The following is a 20,005-nucleotide window of genomic DNA, read 5'->3' as shown; positions in this document are numbered from 1 at the left end:
CTGCTCTTATGCATGCATGCGCCTTGTCTTCCAAGCCCCTCAGATTTTCTGGAAAACTAGTACATGGACTTTGCTTCATGTAGGACACCTTCCCAAAAAATGTTGTACCATCAAAAGTATTGGAGGAGTACAAGGTAGGTTCACGAGTGTATTCTGAATCAAGCTGTTGAGGGACAGTCAGAGAAAGAAGAAAACTATCTAAGTTTTTAGATTACGGAAGTTATTCAGAGAGGATCCGACACTCATCTCAAGAAGACAATGGATACGAGAAAATCAACAATATGAGTAGACAATAGTTCAATAAAATAAGAACATTTATCCAGAAAACTTTTACCAAAAATTTCCAATTACTCTCTACCAACAAAAAATACAGAGATAAATCCACACCGTTTTAACTGGAACACTTAGATCAACTCTAAAAATAATTGATTTTGTTGCCTTGGAATTGACTTAAGATAATTGCTGGGATAATATCTGGTTCACAATGTAGCAACAACTTGAGCAAAGTAAATCATAAAGAAGAGTCGTTCTTGAATTCTTGACAGGGAATCCAGATTTTGCTGATTTAAAATTTGAGAAATCTCAACGTTACTCAGCACAGCTGAGAAATACATATTATAACCAGGGTGTCTACATTTCTCAGGGAAGAATTTCCTCGCTTCCCCGGGTTTACTCTTACCAAAATGATATAATTCACCATTAGTGGATCCAGCAAGTTGGCAACATTGCTTCCTCCTCACTTAAACTTAGGGATATTAATCCATTCTCAGAGGGACCATCGAGAAGCGATTGTTCAACACAGGTTAAAATGGAGAGAAAGCAATGATGCCATTTTTCTGGATCCGCCTCTATGATTCACTGACTAATCCATCCACAGTTGACTGACATTTAGGTAAAAAAGAGTCATTATTATACTGTGGATTTCAAAATAAAACTTGAAGGTCTCAGTTTTCCTTGTCAACATTATACATAATTTTCTAAAAAAGCTCTGAAAGATGTGAAAGCTTAAAAGATAGAATAAAATCAAATTAATGGAGATAAATTATGTCTTCTCCGTGAAATTTTCGCCTGCAGACACCCTGAGCCTGTTTTTCACCAGAAACCATTCCTGATTACTTTACTTGAGTAGTAAGCTCTTCTACTCTATTTTTTTCCATTTAAAAACTAACTGGATAACAACTACAACCTTGGAAAACTTAAATAAACGTAAGGTCAAATTTAAATCCCTAAAAAATAGAAGACGTTTTTGGTAAAACTAAATAAAAAAAAAAACAGATCTAAAGAATTCTTAAGGCGAATCAAATGTAGTGTAATAAACAAACATAGACTAGGTACTAATCAGAGAATAAATAGATTAAACATAACATCTATGTTGATGGGTAGTAATAGGTGGTTGATGAAACTTTTGGTCCGAATATTGACTTTGAGATTTCAGTAGTTACGAATAGCTTTTAATCACTGTGCCATATTATCGAAGAGAGTAGCAACGAAAACATTTTTGAAAGCAAGTTTCCTTCAAAATTCGTCTAATCTAATTTAGATGAACCCACTGATTCAGCTGAAACAGCAAAATTCGTCTAATTTCTATAAAAACAGGACACATGAGAAAGCAATCTTGTTTGGATAAAATGTTATGTATTTTATTCCTTTCGTTCCTTTGTTTGCTCCTCTAGTTTCGCGGCTCTTTGCCCACTGCAACAGTAAATGCACAAATATTGACTTTGCTTCTTGCGGGACAGCAGTAAGAAACATTATTCTGCCAGAGAGCAGTACTTATTAAATAAAATGGTGCCTTTTCCGCCTATTTGTAACTTTAAAATATGTAGGCTGTGTGTCCAAAATACAACCACTAAAGCATGCAGAAGATAGCAGTTATGACCATCTTGCCCAACATGAAAATAAAAAAGGCCCATTTAATTCAGTTTAAATTAGATTTATCGATTTTCAAACATCCAAATGATTTCCGAGGGTCTTTTGGATCATCAGTGATCAGTAGAGGCTTCTTTCAAGAAAATTTTCTGCTTTGACGCTACTAGATCCATTTCCTCAAAACTTCACTTTTGCACTCAGCTCCTTTTGCTCTCTACGATAACATGGCAACACTATTGATCGAAGAGAAAAGGAGGAAAGGTAAATGGAAGCACTAGTGCTACATGTTTTAAACTCTTAGGGGGCGCGTGTAGAGTCGACCTTTATCAAAAACATAGTATAAATATAATTGAGCTAACAGCATCTACTTGGGGAGCAAGTCATACCTACAGAGAAAACTTATGGATTAGAAGGAAGAAAATCCAAAAACAAACTAAACCTTCATTCTTGTAGATTTGCCTTACAGTCAAAACGAGATTTTCTATCTCAACGGATCATCAACAACTACAGACACAGCCACAGAGGGAGTCAAGTTTTATTAAGAACTGAGGTTAGCAAGGAAATTCAATTAAAAACCAATAGCTGAGTCAGTGAGATGTTCAAACCGTCAGGCTGTGGCGAAATGATTAAAATTTCACCAAAATCACACCTGCGCATGTAATTTTAGGCTTTTCAACATCATCCATTACTAAATAGATTAATATGGGGTACCTGCCGTTTTGCTTTCCTGTGTTTTTATGATTCAACAGCACTCTCGTACCGGATAATTTAACTTTTCCTTTAATGACCAAGCTGATTTACACCTTTAAATTACTGCAGAAAAGTAATTATTATATGTACACCCCTCCATAATCTTTTCATGCTCCAAATAAACATTTTCTCTCAAGTTTATAGAATGTCAGGCATTTAAAATAATATTAACAAGAAAATCAATAAAAAAATTACTAGGTTTAAAAATAACATGAAAACAGCAGAATTAGAAAATTACAAACTAAAAAATTCAATTAACCTATGCAAAATTCAAAATTAAAAAGCCTCTGATGAGATTTTCCGGCATTCATGGAACGTCATTGTTGACGAGTTAATGCAAGTCTTCACCTAAACTTAAGCGAGTGGCAAAATTTACTATTTACAAATTCAGTATAATTTACTCGACGTACCTTACACCTTATTTCATTTCCAAATAATTTAATTTAATTGAAAAAAGGAATGAACAATGATTCTTAACAGTGACCTTTAAATACCGTAACAATTAAGAATAGAAGATGAAAGACTGATTTCAAATTTATTGACTATGTTACTAAGTTCCGTTAAGGGTTTCAATATTTCTGAAGGGTTTCAACAAAAATGGCGTGGCTCACTTGTCTCATTAAATTAAATAGACCTATTAAATCGCCAGGAATCGGTGAGGTACTTTCACTTAGGAGATAACCACAATTGAGGTGCTTAGGATCAAAACCAACAATCTCCATTGCGCTGTCTAGAAATTTGGCGATCGCTTTAATTTATTATAAAGAGAACAGGTGAGCTCCTACTTGCGTTCTTTCTCATGAGTTTTCTACATGTGAGCAAGAAAATTGTGAAAGTTTTTTACACACGAAGTCTTATTGATTACTCCTCCTTAGAAATTACAATATTTGCCAAAATTTTAGTAATCAAAATGGAGATTGTCGCTTTTGATTCTGGGCGTTTCAATTTAAAAAAAAAATCTGAAGAACTTGATAATTTTTGCTGTGGTCGAAACACAAATTTCATGGAAGTATTTTTGAATTTCATCATTATGGCAGATCTAAACATTTGAAGTGAGAATTATACATTACCTTGAGCATACATGTCTCAAGTGACTAAAAAATAAGGGGGGACTTAAATATCAACAATAAATATTAACATCTCGGAGAATGGCTTCATAATGGAAGGTCACTGGAAGAAAAAAAAAATAATAAAACATAACTTTCCATCACAGTCAAGATCTACAACCATGACCGTCCATGGAAAAAGAAACTTCTGTCCACAGAAGCAGAAATAAAAATTGAGCAATTTTTTGAAAAATCTGACTCTGAGATATCAAGAGAAAACTCTCTCTTGAGTCAAGAGGAAAAGGTCATGATTGGTTACAAGAAATAGTTCATATTGAAATGGCAAAATGGCGGTGGAGATGCATGATAATCCAACAATTTTGTACCTCAGACTTGGCAAATTGGAATTTTGGACAGCTCTTCCTCGAAACTAATTTTTACAAACTTTTAACTACCATATTTAAAGTTTAGTCTTACGTTTTTTGTTTCAAAAGGTTCACCGAGTACCTTTCTGTGCTCAGATACCGATACTCAATTCTGAGTTTTAGCACACTGAGGTGCTTTTTTCGGTGGACAGTCGGATATTTTAAAAAATACGGATATTTTAAAATAATCAGTTTATAAATTCAAGAGGAGAGAGAAAGGTGCTCAACGCATTGCCTTTTAAATCCGAGTAGATAGCAGAATATCTTGTCGTGAAAAGGGTTAGAATTAAAGAAAAGGGCTATGTACTTCAAAAAAACATTTCTTACTGTGGGTTTCAATTCCGGAAGGATTGACACAATTTAAGTGGCCTTTCCGAAAGACTATTATCTTTTCATGGGTACTGATTTAAAAACAGGGTGAAAAATACAAATAAAAAAGAAAATAAACTGATAAATTATCGGATGGAGAAGTAAACTAGATATGGCTGCCTTGAGACTCCAGTAACCTTCCAATATAGCACAGCTCCCCCACACCATTTTAATAATAAAATACTAAAAAGGGTCCTACTTATGTTAAAGACAAAAGTAGCCGAGTGTGCCAGTTTTTTCATCAATTAATAAAAAAAAAGTGTAACCTGTTGGAAAACTTGAATTAAATATCGGAGTTTTCCGATTTCATCGTGAACTCATGAGTCCATTTTTCAAGAAGACTGAACATTTCTCACTGAGATTGTGGATACAACAATTTTTAAAGAGATACAACTATTATTTTATTGATTGACCAGTCATCTAAAACCAAGTGAATCGAAAGGTCAAGCCGGATGTTTACAAGGTAAACTGATAAAACGTCTATTTCTTCCCATAAGAAGATCCCTTACAAGATCGGGTTGTATCTATTAACCGCTTGGCAGCTTGTTGAACTGAAAAAAAAAGATCATAATGAGGGTCAGTGGGGGAAAGAGAAAGGATCAGTGCAGATTGGCTGCAATATGTAAATGACAACGAGTAAACAGCTGACAGTCAAAATTCCCTGACCTTCATGAATATTACCATACTTTTTATGTTGACAATCACTGCGCAGACAAAAAAGGGAGTAATTTTTGAGTACCATGAACTTAAAACTTGACCTCTCATTTCTCCATCCTATTTCCAGAAAAATGAAGAAAAAAGTAGGAGTTGAAACCATATGAAATGTTGATCCCAACAGTTGTAAAACATTGAGGGATAGTGGAATAGCTGACAAACAGAAGAAATCCAGCCTTTCTAAAAAAAAATTCCATATCTTTCCATCAACATTTTCTATTTTATTTGATTTTTCTTCAAGTCTTTCCCCCATTCTTCAGTCCTGTCAATACCATGAAAGCTAAAAAATTCGAAACGATAAAGGTTGCAGTAATACTAGAAAAAATAAACCAGAAAAACACAAATCTTTCCACCGATATAACACTGGACACTATTTTATGGATAGGGAGAGTCTAAAAGAGACTGAAAAGGACTGGCAAACAACTCATCAGGCAAAGTCTCTGTGTAATAATCTACCGCATGAGTTGAAAGCAATCATTAAATTCAGTTTCACAATTTTAGAGGAATTATACAAATATTCTAGAGAAAAGCGCTTCTTAGCACTGAATGAATTTCTAGAGGATCAAGAATAATTTTGTACGCAATTTGAAAATATATTGTATGTAATTCAAAAAGTTTTGTAAGTACATAGGGTGTTCAAAAAGTAATGAACGTTTTCGTTTTTTGAGCGAACAAAAACAGCTATCAATTTGCGGTTTGCGAGTGCTTAAAGTAATCGTAATTACCAATAAAACAAGAACAAGAACAGCTCTCTAGCTTAAAAATTGACTGAGTGACAGGGTTTTGAAAATGATCTGTCAAGGGACACCCTCAAGGATTTTTAGCTACAAATATGTTTGTCAATAAAAAAAAAAGTTAAATGAGAATTGAGTGTTTTTATTGAAAAAATTTACATAATCTTACGGAAATTGAAGAACTTCAAGCTTCTTCATCGGATGACACGGCTGACTCAACATTCGGTTGTTTTTTTTAGTATTTTTCACCACTTTGAACACAAAGCTTCAGCCGTTCTGCCCACTTCACAAGGATCGTCTTTTCGAAGTCTTCTTGACGAAGAGTTTTGAAGAATTTTTGAACAGCGGTTTTGATCTCGGCTAGGGAATGACTCTTTCCTGAGTTAAAAAAATTTCTGATAGGCACACGGTTTGATTCCATAGCCGAGATCAAAACCGCTGTTCAAAAATTCTTCAAAACCCTTCGTCAAGAAGACTTCGAAAAGACGATCCTTGTGAAGTGGGCAGAACGGCTGAAGCTTTGTGTTCAAAGTGGTGAAAAATACTAAAAAAAAACAACCGAATGTTGAGTCAGCCGTGTCGTTCGATGAAGAAGCTTGAAGTTCATCAATTTCCGTAAGATTTTGTAAATTTTTTCAATAAAAACACTCAATTCTCATTTAACTTTTTTTTTATTGACAAACATATTTGTAGCTAAAAATCCTGGAGGGTGTCCCTTGACAGATCATTTTCAAAACCCTGTCACTCAGTCAATTTTTAAGCTAGAGAGCTGTTCTTATTCTTGTTTTATTGGTAATTGCGTCTACTTTAAGCACACGCTAACCGCAAATGAATAGCTGTTTCTGTTTGCTCAAAAAACGAAAACGTTCATTACTTTTTGAGCACCCTATGTAGTTTGCAGTATATTATTGCACATAAATCAAGTAGCTGATTAAATTATGGTTAGATGAAGAATAATCTAGAGTTCACGCCAAATAAGTTAACGCACTTTTAGACTGCGACAGAAGATGCACCATCTTGCTTCTGGCATTTTCTTGACATGTAGCAGTGACATCAAACGATCTTCTGTCGCAGTCTAAAAGTGCATAAACTTATTTGGCGTGGACTTTAGAAATATAACTCCAACTTACAAAAGCAGTGCATTTAATGTATTAAAATGTAATAAATAAATAAATTTCATGTCTTTCTTCTGACATTCTTCAATAATTTTATTTCTTTCATGTCTTTTTCCCATTCTTCAGCTCTATCAGCACTCTAAATGCTAATAGTGCAACATTTCAGGGAAGAGGTAAATAAAAAAAGACAATTTATTTTCACAAAGTATGTTTGTAAATTTATGAACCCGCTGTTGCAAAAACTACTTCATAAAAGGGGCGTTCCGATAGTAAGCTCTACTGTTTATTTCTTCAATACTATTAACAATAAATTAATGCGGTAATATGAGGTGTATTAGTCATACTTCCAGATACCCAACTACCTGAAGAAGTCAAGAATCGGTTCACTAGTTTGCATAGAAAGTTCGTTTTACTGGACCAACCCCTTCATCAAGTGGGTCCAAAAGTGAAGCTATATCTGGACCAACCCCTTCATCACGTGAGTCCAAAAGTGAAGATATATCTGAATTGCTGCGTTTATAGAGTGGTTTTCCACATTCAATGGCAACCACTCTTTATTGCAAAATTTTAGGTGGGACACTTTGAATCCTTCATACTCAGCAAATTAGGCCCTGGGTGATTTGCACACTTTTCCGGAACCAAAATCTGGTCACAGGGGTAGCTTAAGTTTGCCAATGATGATGAGGTCAAAAAAGCAATCACTTCCATGCTTCAAAGTTGAGCGAAGACTTTTTCGCAGCTGGCATTAGAAAGCTGGCGCATTGATATTAGAAGAGTTTAAAAAAAAAAAAAGAGATAGGTAGACTATTTACAACTTGCCTTTTGTCGGACTGTTCATTTGTTTTTGTTGTTCCAATATTCAAGGCATACATATAGATTCTATTTTAGGATCTACAAGAGTAGAGGGTCGGTCCAGCACAACAAACTTTCTCAGCGATCTAAATTTCAAATTTTTCAGCTTGTTGAAAAGCTGAGAGAATGATGGACATACCCTGTTAAACTGCATACATTCATTGTGAATAATTTCAAAGAAAAAAGTCTGAAGAATTTGTTTTTGAAACAATTCTTATAGGATATTACCCCTCTTCTAGTTTTCTCCCTAAATTTCCTTGCGAGGAACCCGCAAAGCAAACCTAGATCTCTCTTGGTAAAATACACAATTCCAGGCAGGAAATTCCTTTACTCATTTTGATTTCATCCCTAAATTGCAAAAGTAGTATTAAAATATAATAAAAGACTGATGTGATAGTTTTTCCAGTGTAAAATAGTAAAATTCAAAATGTGAACTCACAGCCTAGGTATAGAAGAAAGCAGACAGAAACAGAGATTCCAGCCTTCGTTAAGGTTATCGAGGCGAGGAAGTTTTTGGCCCAACTAGAGGCTAGGTACAATAGCGGGCAGTTGATTGCGGAGTTCCAAAATACAACATTAAGGAGTGTATATGGGCGTCTATTTATGTTAAATCCTTTAACTGGTCGAACACCACTTTCTTTGAACCAATCGCCGGTTCTCAAAAAGCTTTCCATCATTTGGTCCTGAAAACATAACATCCACATGATTAAAGAGATTTGAAAGTTGACGGAATATAATCACAAATAACCTCAGTGACTGCTGTCTTAAATTGTCTAACTTCGATAATGTGATGGTATGCAAAAGGTGCTTATTTCGTTGTGTATTAGTTTCTTTTATCTTTTATTGAAGAAACTAATACACAACAAAGTAAGCACCTTTGGCATACCATCACATTATTGAATTGAATTACAGGTGCAATATGCATATCAAACTTGATTGTCTAACTTGTCGTCAGGGTATCCAAAAACTAGGAACATTGCAGTTCTTGGGAGGCTCATAGGCCCAACACCAAAGTGTTTTTAAAAAAAAATTGTTTTACTTATATTATTGTTGTTGTAAGTTTATATTCGTAGCGAGACCGCTCACATGATGACTAGCAGAAGGAAAAGACCTTGAGCTCAATGAAGTTCGCAATTTACATTGCTTTGGTTTATTTATTTTTGTCAGAATTCAATATGGCGATGTTTAGCATTGACTCATTAAACCCTTGAAATATCCACTGGTGATACAATTAAACTGGTTGTTCCATTTACATCAATCTGAAACCCAAAGCAAAGGACACCATAGTATTCTTTACCAATGCGAAGGATGATGTTATCAACCCTGTCTTACAAAGGGTAATATTTCTGTGATGTTCAAACAGATCTCCAAATTTTTTACTGATCTCCAAGCTGTAACCATCAAAATACGATTGAATCCGTCATTCTCAAAAAGACTTAGGCACAAGAAATGATGATATGAGATGAACAGTAAAAACTATACTGATCGAACAGTTTTAGATTATTCATTACTCAGTAATTAATTGCTTTCATATGCTAGCTCTCTGAGTTTTAAAAGAGGTTGATTTAAACGGTTTTTACTGTCTTTCTAGTAGTTTCAATTCCGGCAAATTTTGAGATTGACCGATTTAATTCTCTGCTGCACGCAATTCATCATTTACTTTCATTGGATTTCAAAACAGAGATGACTTTCTTTTTCAAATTTGAAAAAAAAAAAATTAGATAGTACCTGGAGTAAAAAAAATAGATATCATTGATGTTTCATTTAAATATACTATTATAAGATTCACTCAATGCTGACATACATTATCATGGGTACCTCTATCACAAAAAGACATCCAATTGAGCACTTTAGTCGGAAAAGGGCACTCCTTTGTTACAGTTTATCAGAATTACTACCAACACTTTCTTTTTTGGTGAGATAACTATTGGATCATTAAACTTGAGATTTGTGCTTAAGATATCTATAAACTGTAAAGAAAATTCAGTTAAATTTCCATATCTCTACAGGCATTTTTCCCCCTATCAAGAGTACAAATGTAAGAGGAACTTCTGAAACTGAGAAATGCCTTTTTTGCACTCAAGCCCTCCATCAAGCCTAACCTTACCTTTTGCACGTACAAATTCCTCAACCACACTTTTTGTTCCTCTTCCCCTTCTGGTACAGATTCAAGGGGGATGCGCTCAATGAACATGTGAGCCTGTAAGCGCTTCGCAGCTAGCAGTGTACCAATGGTTGGTTTATCTTCATCATCCCTAAAAATTCAAATACGATCAGTAATTACATTCATCAATTTTAATATACTATGAAACTGATTCGGTTTGATTTCAACACATCTCGAAGCAGAGGAAAATCAAGCAATGAAAAATAGTCAACATGGATGCAGGAAATGTATGATTACGATGGTTTCTGACTTTACTGAGCCACATCAATGGTAAGACTGAAAAGACACAAGGAGGAACAATAAGAGGAAACAAATGTCAGAATGCTTAAATTTTTACCCTGTCTGGTGGTCCATTCTCAAGATATTATCTGTTTTATACAATAGTTTTCTGAACTATACGTAGGTATGCATGTTGAGGGCTAGTAATTCTAATTTTAAAGACTGAGCATGTCGATGGTGAAATTCCCAAAGCGAGCATCTCGTTTGCGGTGTTAAAAATCACTGCTCCCTCCCTTCTCACTGGCTGCAACTTCCATTCTATATGAAATTTTGGAGTTGCCGAATCGATGTTCGTTTTGGTATTGATTCAAGAGTGATTTTATTGAGCACTCTTTTTATCAGTTTTTAGAGTAGAATCTGTGCTAATTTTCATTTCCCCTATGAATTAATATAGTTGTACAAGGGAGGGGACTGCACCTATTTTATTTCCTTAGAGGGGAAAAAATTGACATCAAGGAGATTTTTCAGAATTTGCTTCACACAGGAAAGAAAAATGATGGAAGTTTTTGAGCATTGACTTTGAGTAGTTCTCCATTGTAATGGGGGGGGGGGGGGGATGAGAAGATCCAACGCACGTAGACAAATTGTAAAACTGATCAATATAAACGACAATGACACGATAGACACTGGATACACTTGGCTAAGGTGATCTCACTCTTTGCTGCCTCGATGATACGACCGCGCACCACAGACCTCTCGGAGTATATATCTCGGTAACATCCGGAAAAGCAATGACGTTAGAGAATGTCAGTGCGATGACCAATGCTCCAAGGTAGATGCCCTGAGACGCCAACAAGGCACACCTGAGCTTGCGTTCCGAAAGCAACAGCCCTCAAGGCAATGGATGCATTGTGAAAATGCGAACATAGAGCTGTAGGTGATATGGTGCGCCTTTCTACGACACCATTTGAAAAATTAAGTAGGACAGGAAACCTGCAAAGTTGGAAACTGAGATAAAAGGTTTGGGAGTTTTGCCTTAATTGAAGAACTGCAGAATAAGGCTGCAGCTCAGCAGAATTTCTTAAGAAACCAAGGAACTAGTTTAAGGTGCATAAAGCATAAAAAGAAAACAAATGCTAAAAAATATTAGATCCTTTTGCAGGTGGTAAAAGAATAGACTTACGCTCGAAAAGCAACTTGAACGTTATAAATTGCAGGGACTTTTCCTCTCAGATGCGGCATACTAGCGGTAAATCCTCTCGTGCGGGGCGTCAGATGGTGTTTGAGCTCATAGAGACCTTGTTCACGTGCAAAGGCTTTGCTTGCTTCATGTTTCTCAGGGGTAAACCTTGTGCCCTCCGCAAACAGAAGCAACTAATACGGCAGACGGACAGGAAAAATTAATAGAATGATCATTTATTAAAAATCAATCAATTAATAAAATGATCATGGTCACAGAATCGTTTTTCAATGCTTGATTCTTGTAGATTAGCTAAAAATATTAAGATCTGTCAAAACAGCAACTCTCTGCATTGAATATTAACCGACTAACTGAGATATCGCGCTTTGAAAAATTCAGTTTATGACGTCATCCACCCCCGTAGTGACACCCTTAGTTTCTTCCACCTTGCTTTCATCAGTCAGAGAGACACACATATGCACTGGTTAATCAACGTGAAACTTGGATAAAAGCAAGGTGGAAGAAATCAAGGGTGTCATTACCGCATTACCGCTGACATTCTGATTAATGGCATCTTCAAAAGCACAAAGTTCCATTGCAAATTAAATTGAGTGACAACGAAAAAAAGAGAACTGTCAGTATCTGTATTCGATAACGTTTAGCATGATTTTTTAACTTCATTAGAGGAAAAAGTGACTTGATTCAAGCAGAAATATGCTTAAATTTACCTCCGAGAATATTTCCTTACAAATCAAGAAAAAAAATAATGCTTGTTTAAGGAAGAAAAGATGCTTATTTAAAAAGAAAAGTCACTTACATCAAGCAGAAACCCACTTTCATTCAGCTATTTCATTCTTGATTCAAAATTAAATCTTCTTGACAGCATATTCAAGCATGTATCTGCCTAAATCGATTCACTTTTTTCTCCGATGAAATTAAAAAATTATGCTAAACGTTATTAAATACAGATGCGAGGACTTAAAGAGTTTTTGGACTACCGCTCTCTTTTTGTGCTGCATTATCTTGATTTATTTTGCAAGGAAAGCTCCATAATCTTAAAGGATGCCTGTCATTCTTAATATGTTGGAGCGCCTTCAATTTCTGCATAATACTGTGCAACGCCTCTATTGCAAACTAGTTCCTTGAGGCGCCGTGGCACGCTGCGGCGCGCATTGGCGCCTACAAGCCTACAGGAATACTTCAGGCATTGCGCAATGCATGAAGTATCCCTATAGGTTTGTAGGCGCTAGTGCGCCGGCAGCACACAGCTTCGCTCTGTGTTCGGCTCTAATATTTAAACTCACAAAGTCAGCATTTTTTAACTCATGATTTTGAAATGTTTGCACTCTGCATGGATTATTTTCATTTAAATTGATGAAAAAAAAATATGAATTGAAGGAAAATATAATGTAAGTTTTGTGAATATTAAGGTTGTTCCGTGTCAAATTTAATGATTTCCAAAGCACTTCAATTTTTTCTTTTATATTTAGCGGTTTTACTATGCTGCGACAAAGTGTATGCGCAAACAAACGCTCAAAATTGGACGTTTTTGACTCCAAAAGATCGATGTACAAATGGGTTAAAACTAAAGATTGCACGCTTCTTGGTTTTTTCCCCCTCTTTCATTCATTATTGCTTGGTTTCTTTCAGCACAACTACGGCACATTGAGATTAATATCGATGCCATTGCTTAGAAAAAGTTTTACATATATTTTCCACGTTTTAAAAATGTAAATGTTTTTAAAATGAAGTAATATTTTCATTAAAAAAATAAAAAAAAGGTATACACAGGGTATAATTTTTACCAAGAATTTTAAGGATAGAAATAAAACAAATATACAGTATTCACCAATGACAATTTAAAAAGATGAATCAAAGAAGAAAGTAACATTTCATTTAAAAAATGAGTTACCATAAAAACACCTCCATCTCCCTCAATTTTCTCATTTAGATATTGTCAATATAATTTTACATACAGACTAAAATATGACCCTTGAACCAATTCACTGTTGCCTATTTTACGCAAGGACATACACTACTCAACAAGATGGGTACCCAGACAAAAAATCGTTGATGGAATGTCCTAAAACCTAATTGAATATTATTCCTCTATTTGCTATTTAGAGTGAAACTTACTGCCTTGAACCCCAAAACCAGTTGGAGATTCAGTTTAGTTGCGTGGACTGTGCTGATGTTTTGCCAGATTTCAAATTCCTAGTTTTTTTTTATAAAATGCCCTAGGTTTTCCCTCATCTGGTGGAATTTCTAGACAATTCCCAGTTTTCCAAACCTGTAGACACTATTAGTAGTAGGTGTATAATAATTCTAAAGTTATTAAAATACATTGTTGACTGATTCCTTACGAAAGCTAATCTCAATCTTACCCAAATTGGATCCGGGTAGTCGACCAGTTGGGCTAATTGTCATCCGATCGCAGTCTTGTCTTTCTCCCACTGACGTTCAAGGAAGACAAATTCACCAAATAACCATGTCCAACCCATTGTCGGAATATACTTGATGGATTTTTTTGCAAAGGCCTTCACGTTCTACAGACAAAAGGGAGAGAACATTAATCATAGAGCAAAGGAACTGGTTTAAAAGCTTGTTGAGGAAGGCAACATAATTTACCAATCATTGCATGTTTCATTGCATTATGCAGTTTTATTGGAGGCCAAGGTTTCATGCTACCCACTGATTTTTCAACATGTCTCATTTAAGAAAAATTACCTTCATTATTGGTGTCAAATTAACAATATTGGGTTAAAGAGACGGTGTTTGGTTGCAATAGCTGATTAAATAGATGTGAATATCTGATTAAATCATGGAATCCCTTCTGGATCATCGCATATCATTATAGTCTAGTTGATTTGATTAGTTAAAATATGTCAAGTTGACACTATTTTTGTCAAAATGACACTAAAATTTTGAGGTAAAAAAAATTATGAATTCAAGCATCTTGTGCAGAGATTGTAGAACAAATAAGCAGAATATGATCAATTGTGTCAAATCATGATCAATACGATCAATTTATTTGGAATGGGCTACTACATAAAGTCTGAACGAGAAGAAAATGAAGTCTTTTGTAGAAAACAATTTACACAACAGGAAGTTCGAAAATCAACTCATTAACGAAATATTAACAATTATTTTTGACACAGATCAAGAAAGGGATTAGATCATACAAATGACGTTTGTATTTTTGCCATTTAAGTAACGTTAGTTGTTAACATCTATACTTGTCTTGTTCAAGAGTTGATTTTCAGACTTCCCGTTGTGCAATTTCCTTGTGAAATCTTAAAGAGGAAACATGTTATGTAATGCTTCAACTCACATCTTGTCCAGTGGCCCATTTTGACAGTAAAATATCCCAGTACACATGCGGAAAAAGAGTTCAGAATGAGAATTGAGAGTGAAACTGTCTCTGTTATAATAAGATACTTACACCTAATACTTTGATACGCTCGCAAAATATCCATCCCATCAACCAATCGATGTCATAGCGATGATTCATGATTAAAAATCCATGTTCCTTTCCATAATACTTTTTGTAGTCATCTTCATCAATGTAGAAAACAATGTCTGTTCCAGACCACCATTCTGCCATAAATACCAGCTCTGAAAGCAGAACAAAATCCTATGTCAGTGTATGCGTAAAACATTTATCACTGCAATGTTCGATGTGTTGAAAAATAACGATGAAGCAGCTATTATCGAGGAATTGACAAGCGATAGAGTGATGCATCTGCAGGATCATGATTAGATGATTACTGTCAAAATTAGAGTCTGCTAATTCCAAGGAAATTGGTGTTTTTGGGCCATCTAAGCGGATAAAAGCTTCACTACTTCAAACGTTGCTTAATAGCCTCTCATGTTCGATTTCTTTGAACAGAGAAACAAGCAACATTTTGACTTGAAATTTTGTGGGAATATTCTTTGTACTCTCGGGGAAATTCATGAAAAATTCCAAGCCATTCTGTAATTTTGTTTCATGTTGATCAAATAAAAAATGAAAGGAAATTAGGCAACAAGAAGTACAATTGGATACATTTTACAATTAAAAACTACAAATAGTGGCTCAGTTAAGATACAATGTATGTATCATTAGAGTCCCTTTCTTACGGATGAGCCAGATATTGTAGTTCCTAATTGCAATATTTAGTTCAAGTTGGCTGATTCTGATCAAAGCCGTACAGTTGAACTTCATTTTGCTATTAGGTACTACAATTTCTAGCTCATCCCTAAAACCTATTATGTGCATAGGGGAACTAATGGTCCATACGTTGTTTCTAAACTGAGCCTGAAATTGTAGTTCCTGATCGCAAAATGTTGTCCAGTTCAAGAACGAAAATACAGTGTAAAATCTGATGGTATTAGGGCACACAAAATTTTTCTACCTATAGGTTCAGCTTGCGCAAATGTTAATCATGGACAAAAGACAGTTTTGTTGGTGCTACTGTATGCTGTTTTCAATGTACCGTGTTGCTGTTTTGAATCTGTCTGTTTTTGGTTGGTGATGCAGAACAAGCTGGATAAAGCACAAAGTGTTTTTCACCTTTCCATGGGGATGTAGAAAGTGTTTTCAGAAAACCTCTTTTTCCTATGATTTTGCAAAATGATTACTTACTTTTTCTTCTTTTGCTCTTCACCTATGGGCGCAATTGAAACACTACGAGGTCTGTTGGATTAGAAACCGGATTTTGGTCATAACTAGCCCACAATGCGTCCGAATTAGGTTTTCTTGAGCTTTCCTGATAGCTGGAAATATATTTAAGAACGCTACGTTCACAGATTTTGTTTATTTAGATCAGTGTTTATTCTGTGTCATCTTGAATACGAGTAAGTCAGGTGCGTTTTGCGATTTTCATCATGCGATCACTGATAGAGCAAAGATTCAACATTAAATTTTGTTTTAAACTCGGTATACCTTGTATCGAAACTTTTGGTATATGCTAAGTAAAGTTTACCATGATCATTGTATGAGATGTTCCCACTGTTTTGAATGGGTTAAACGATTCAAAACTGGTCAGGAGTTCGTCAAAGATGAGGAGCATGGGAATCGACCCTCAACGGCAACTGACATTTGTCACGTAAGAAGTGCAGGCAAAAGTGCTCGAAAATGGTCGTTTCGAGCTTGTTGAACACAGTAATATTTCTGAAGGCTCTGTACGTACAATTTTGATAGAATATGTAGACACGCATCGAGTTTCAGGTACACTTGCCCCTTGATTGTTGTCCGTTGAACGAAAATCCAACCAAATGTCAATTTCCCTTTAGCTGCTTGAACGTTCTAACAATGATCCTACATTTTTGGATAGGATAGTTTTCGGTGACAATACTGCAGTGTACGGCTACGATATGGAGACGAAACTCCAATCGTCCTTGTGGGTTGAAAAATGTAGTGCAAGACCGAAAAAAGGGAGACAAGTTCGGTCAAACATAAAAATCGCAAAACAGCCTTGAGGTTGCCTTACTTCAAGCCACATGGGTGATTTCACGATAATAGGCATAGTCGTGTCGCCGTGGGTTCTGAACGACATAGGGCAAAACGATTGAAAACCAAATTAATTAATCAATAGGAATGATGTCCCTGAACCTATCCATGCTAAAAAATATGATGAATTATTATTATATTTAATAATATGAGACTTTAAAGGCCGAAAATGTCCGGTCGGTTACGCGTCGCCAACCCCGATTTTGAAGCAAAAGAGCAATTTGCGGTAACATATCAGTACTGATCATGAACTCTTTGGCAATATTTGCTGAAAAGAGACTCTAGTGTTCAAGAAAATTGCCAGTTTGAACTGAAATGTTTATTATTGAGCGAGAAAAGTCATAAGAAAGAGATGTCGCCACATTTGGCAACAAATTTTTGCAGTTGTATTAAGTGCAGTGTTTATCTCGCCAGATGGAGTCAGGAGTTTCAAAACTGCCATCAAATTGTTCGCTGAAGTCTTCTTGACAAAACCATTACTGATAAGTCAGTTTTTTTTACAATGAAAACTTAAATTATTATGAAAACCAGTGATTTTTACGTGTGTAGCACTAATTCCTCACTACGCAAAAACCTCAATTTAATAGTATTAAACTAAAACGAAGTCTCCAAAGTCTAGAAAACTTTTAAGGCAGCATTAATTCCACCTCATAACTCAAGAATTGCCAAGTTTCATCTTTTGTATCATCTTTAATCTCACATTTTTGAGTGTCGGTTACGCTGTGTCTGTTACGTAACCGACACAATTTGGCAGGGCCGCCATGTTTGCGTGGACCTCCAGCAGTCCCGCGGGAAGCGCTGATACCTGATTCAATGGCTTGTTTATCAATCACTTTAACTTTGCACTGAATCAAAATAGAGCGTGCCAAAGCTGGAAAAAGGAAGTTTAATACCTTTAGAATGAGGTAATGAAATCCTGTTAAAATTGGTGCACTTTTATTTCTCAGGTATTTCATATTTTAACTATTCCTGTTATCGTGAAATCACCCACATACCAACGAAGCTAATTAGGATTTTTCAAATTTGTGAACGTAGCGTTCTTAAATATATTTTCAGCTATCAGAAAAGCTCAAGAAAACGTAATTTGGACGCATTGTGGGCTACTTATGACCAAAATCCAGTTTCTAATCTAACAGACCTCGTAAAGGAAGTCAGCCTATCCATTTTTAAGACCTATTTTCCTGGGCTTCCAATTTTTTATTGCAGCCTGCAAGTCAAGTGATAGAGAAGTTCCTGCAGCCTATTTTCTGCTGTGCTCTTACCAAATTAAGATAAACTACAATCGAAAAAAGACAAACTTACGTGAATACAAGGAATAACCAAGGTAGTAGTTTATTTTTCGGTAAGCATTTTTGCTCACATTTCTCAGAGAAATATAAAGCGAAAACTGTACAAGGTTTATAAAGAGGCCGGAAACAAAAAAAGAAAAAATAAAAACGTGGGATAACGGTGAGTACAGACGGTCGATCCCATGGCCTGAAAGAATAAAAAAACGATAATTAATTACACAGCGGTGGCAACAATCCTCAGAAGCACTCTCATCTCATTGATAGAAGATATTTGTGAAAACTACTCCTCGAGTGCAACTCAATAAATTGTGGTAGTTTGAGCGATTAAGGAGGGTTGAATCCGCAATCCAAACTTTATAGAAAGAAATTCATGTCGAAAAGGCTTGCACAGACTAGAATACTCTGTAATTTCAATTGGAGTTCCATTGTGGGTAGGTAAAAAGAGAAAGGGCACGAAAATCTATCATGGCATTCCTGCCGACTGATAAACTTACGAAACAAGATTACTCAGTGCAGGTTCAACCTCATCTCCGTTCAAGTCTTCATCATTTCACAGGATAAAAAAAGGGAAATTTAAAACCAGTATTGAAGGATAAGGAAGGTTAGACTTGCAACGGTGTTGCGTTTGCACGTTCCTATCTAATAAGATCAATGCACGTTTAAATGTGAGTAATGTGAGTTGGGGTGAATGCAATGGTTTGCAGTGATAAGGATTGCAAAAAGTTCATGATGATAAGGTGATTGATCTTAGACATTAGGTTTTGCTGGAATGAAAGAAAAATCGGAAGCAGAACTTACGACTTGAAACGACTGCTGATGAGGTGTCGGTAGGGAAAATTACAGAAAACTACCACATTTTTGGTTTAAAAACTTTCCAAATTCTCGTGCTTCGTCGAATCGTCGAACATCTATAGGGTCAAAAGTTAGTAAGTTACCAAACTTCCAATCGTAAACACTTACAAGTGTGACAACCGTCCGCAGTTAACTGTCCCCAAGAAAACTTTTTCAGAATTTTCAAATACTCTACTTACCACCCCCCAACATACACTCATGGAACTAAACTTTTCAAAATAGTATTAAAATAATTTATTCCAATTGTTTAAATTGACTTCCGCCTAAAAGCGAGTGCTTTGTCAAATTCTACATTGGGAGGATAAAAAGAAGTACATAGAGAAGTTTTCGGATGTACAAAGAGGGTCCTACTGTTCCACTCCACTGAAATGAGCTATGTATGTACATAGTTACTTACAAAGTTGATGTCCGATGTTTTCGGAACAGATAGTATTCTAAACGATCCGGAACCATCATAAAACTGCGCAATTCGTTCCGGGGTCACTTTTTACCATTAATTTAAGTACCCGTTCACAAATTTACTTAGTCGTCCAATTTGATTTCATCTTATATTGAGTTTGCCCAGATATTCCAGACCAAATTCTCATCCCAAAAACCCAAAAGTCTGTCATCGGTTGGTCCAAACTCGCTCCTACTGTAACACAACGAACGGCGGACCATAGTCCGGACATTAAACATAGCGTACCAGAGCGGACTTCCTCGAGATGTTCCAGACTCAATTCTCAGCGTTAGCGTTTCTTCACCTCGACAAAAGAACGTTCGTCCGCGGTCTAACATTTATCCTCTTTCGTAATATCAATATATCAGTAACCCCGGTTGATCTGTTCTATGGTGATATCAAGTGAAATTGCGGCGAGATACTCCAGACTCCTAATGTAAACAAGCGGCCTGTACCTGTCGAGATGTTCCGGACTCATTTCTTCATTTAGTTCTTCA

The 20,005-nt window shown here is 35.7% G+C and overlaps 1 protein-coding gene across 1 annotated transcript; it reads right to left on the bottom strand.

Annotated features, from left to right (window-relative positions):
- Window positions 1–296: 296 nt before the first annotated feature.
- LOC109035654 (1-acyl-sn-glycerol-3-phosphate acyltransferase delta-like) lies at window positions 297–18,420 on the bottom strand. The gene is given in 7 exon segments (XM_019049360.2): window positions 297–5,010; window positions 8,314–8,557; window positions 9,982–10,129; window positions 11,441–11,631; window positions 13,822–13,983; window positions 14,880–15,052; window positions 18,231–18,420. Coding segments are annotated over 6 exon segments (978 nt in total). The 5' UTR covers window positions 15,042–15,052; window positions 18,231–18,420; the 3' UTR covers window positions 297–4,939.
- Between the last annotated feature and the right edge of the window lie 1,585 nt (window positions 18,421–20,005).

This window comes from Bemisia tabaci, chromosome 7, assembly GCF_918797505.1.
Source record: "Bemisia tabaci chromosome 7, PGI_BMITA_v3".
Taxonomy (NCBI): domain Eukaryota; kingdom Metazoa; phylum Arthropoda; class Insecta; order Hemiptera; family Aleyrodidae; genus Bemisia; species Bemisia tabaci.
This window is presented reverse-complemented; position numbering and strand designations above follow the sequence as displayed.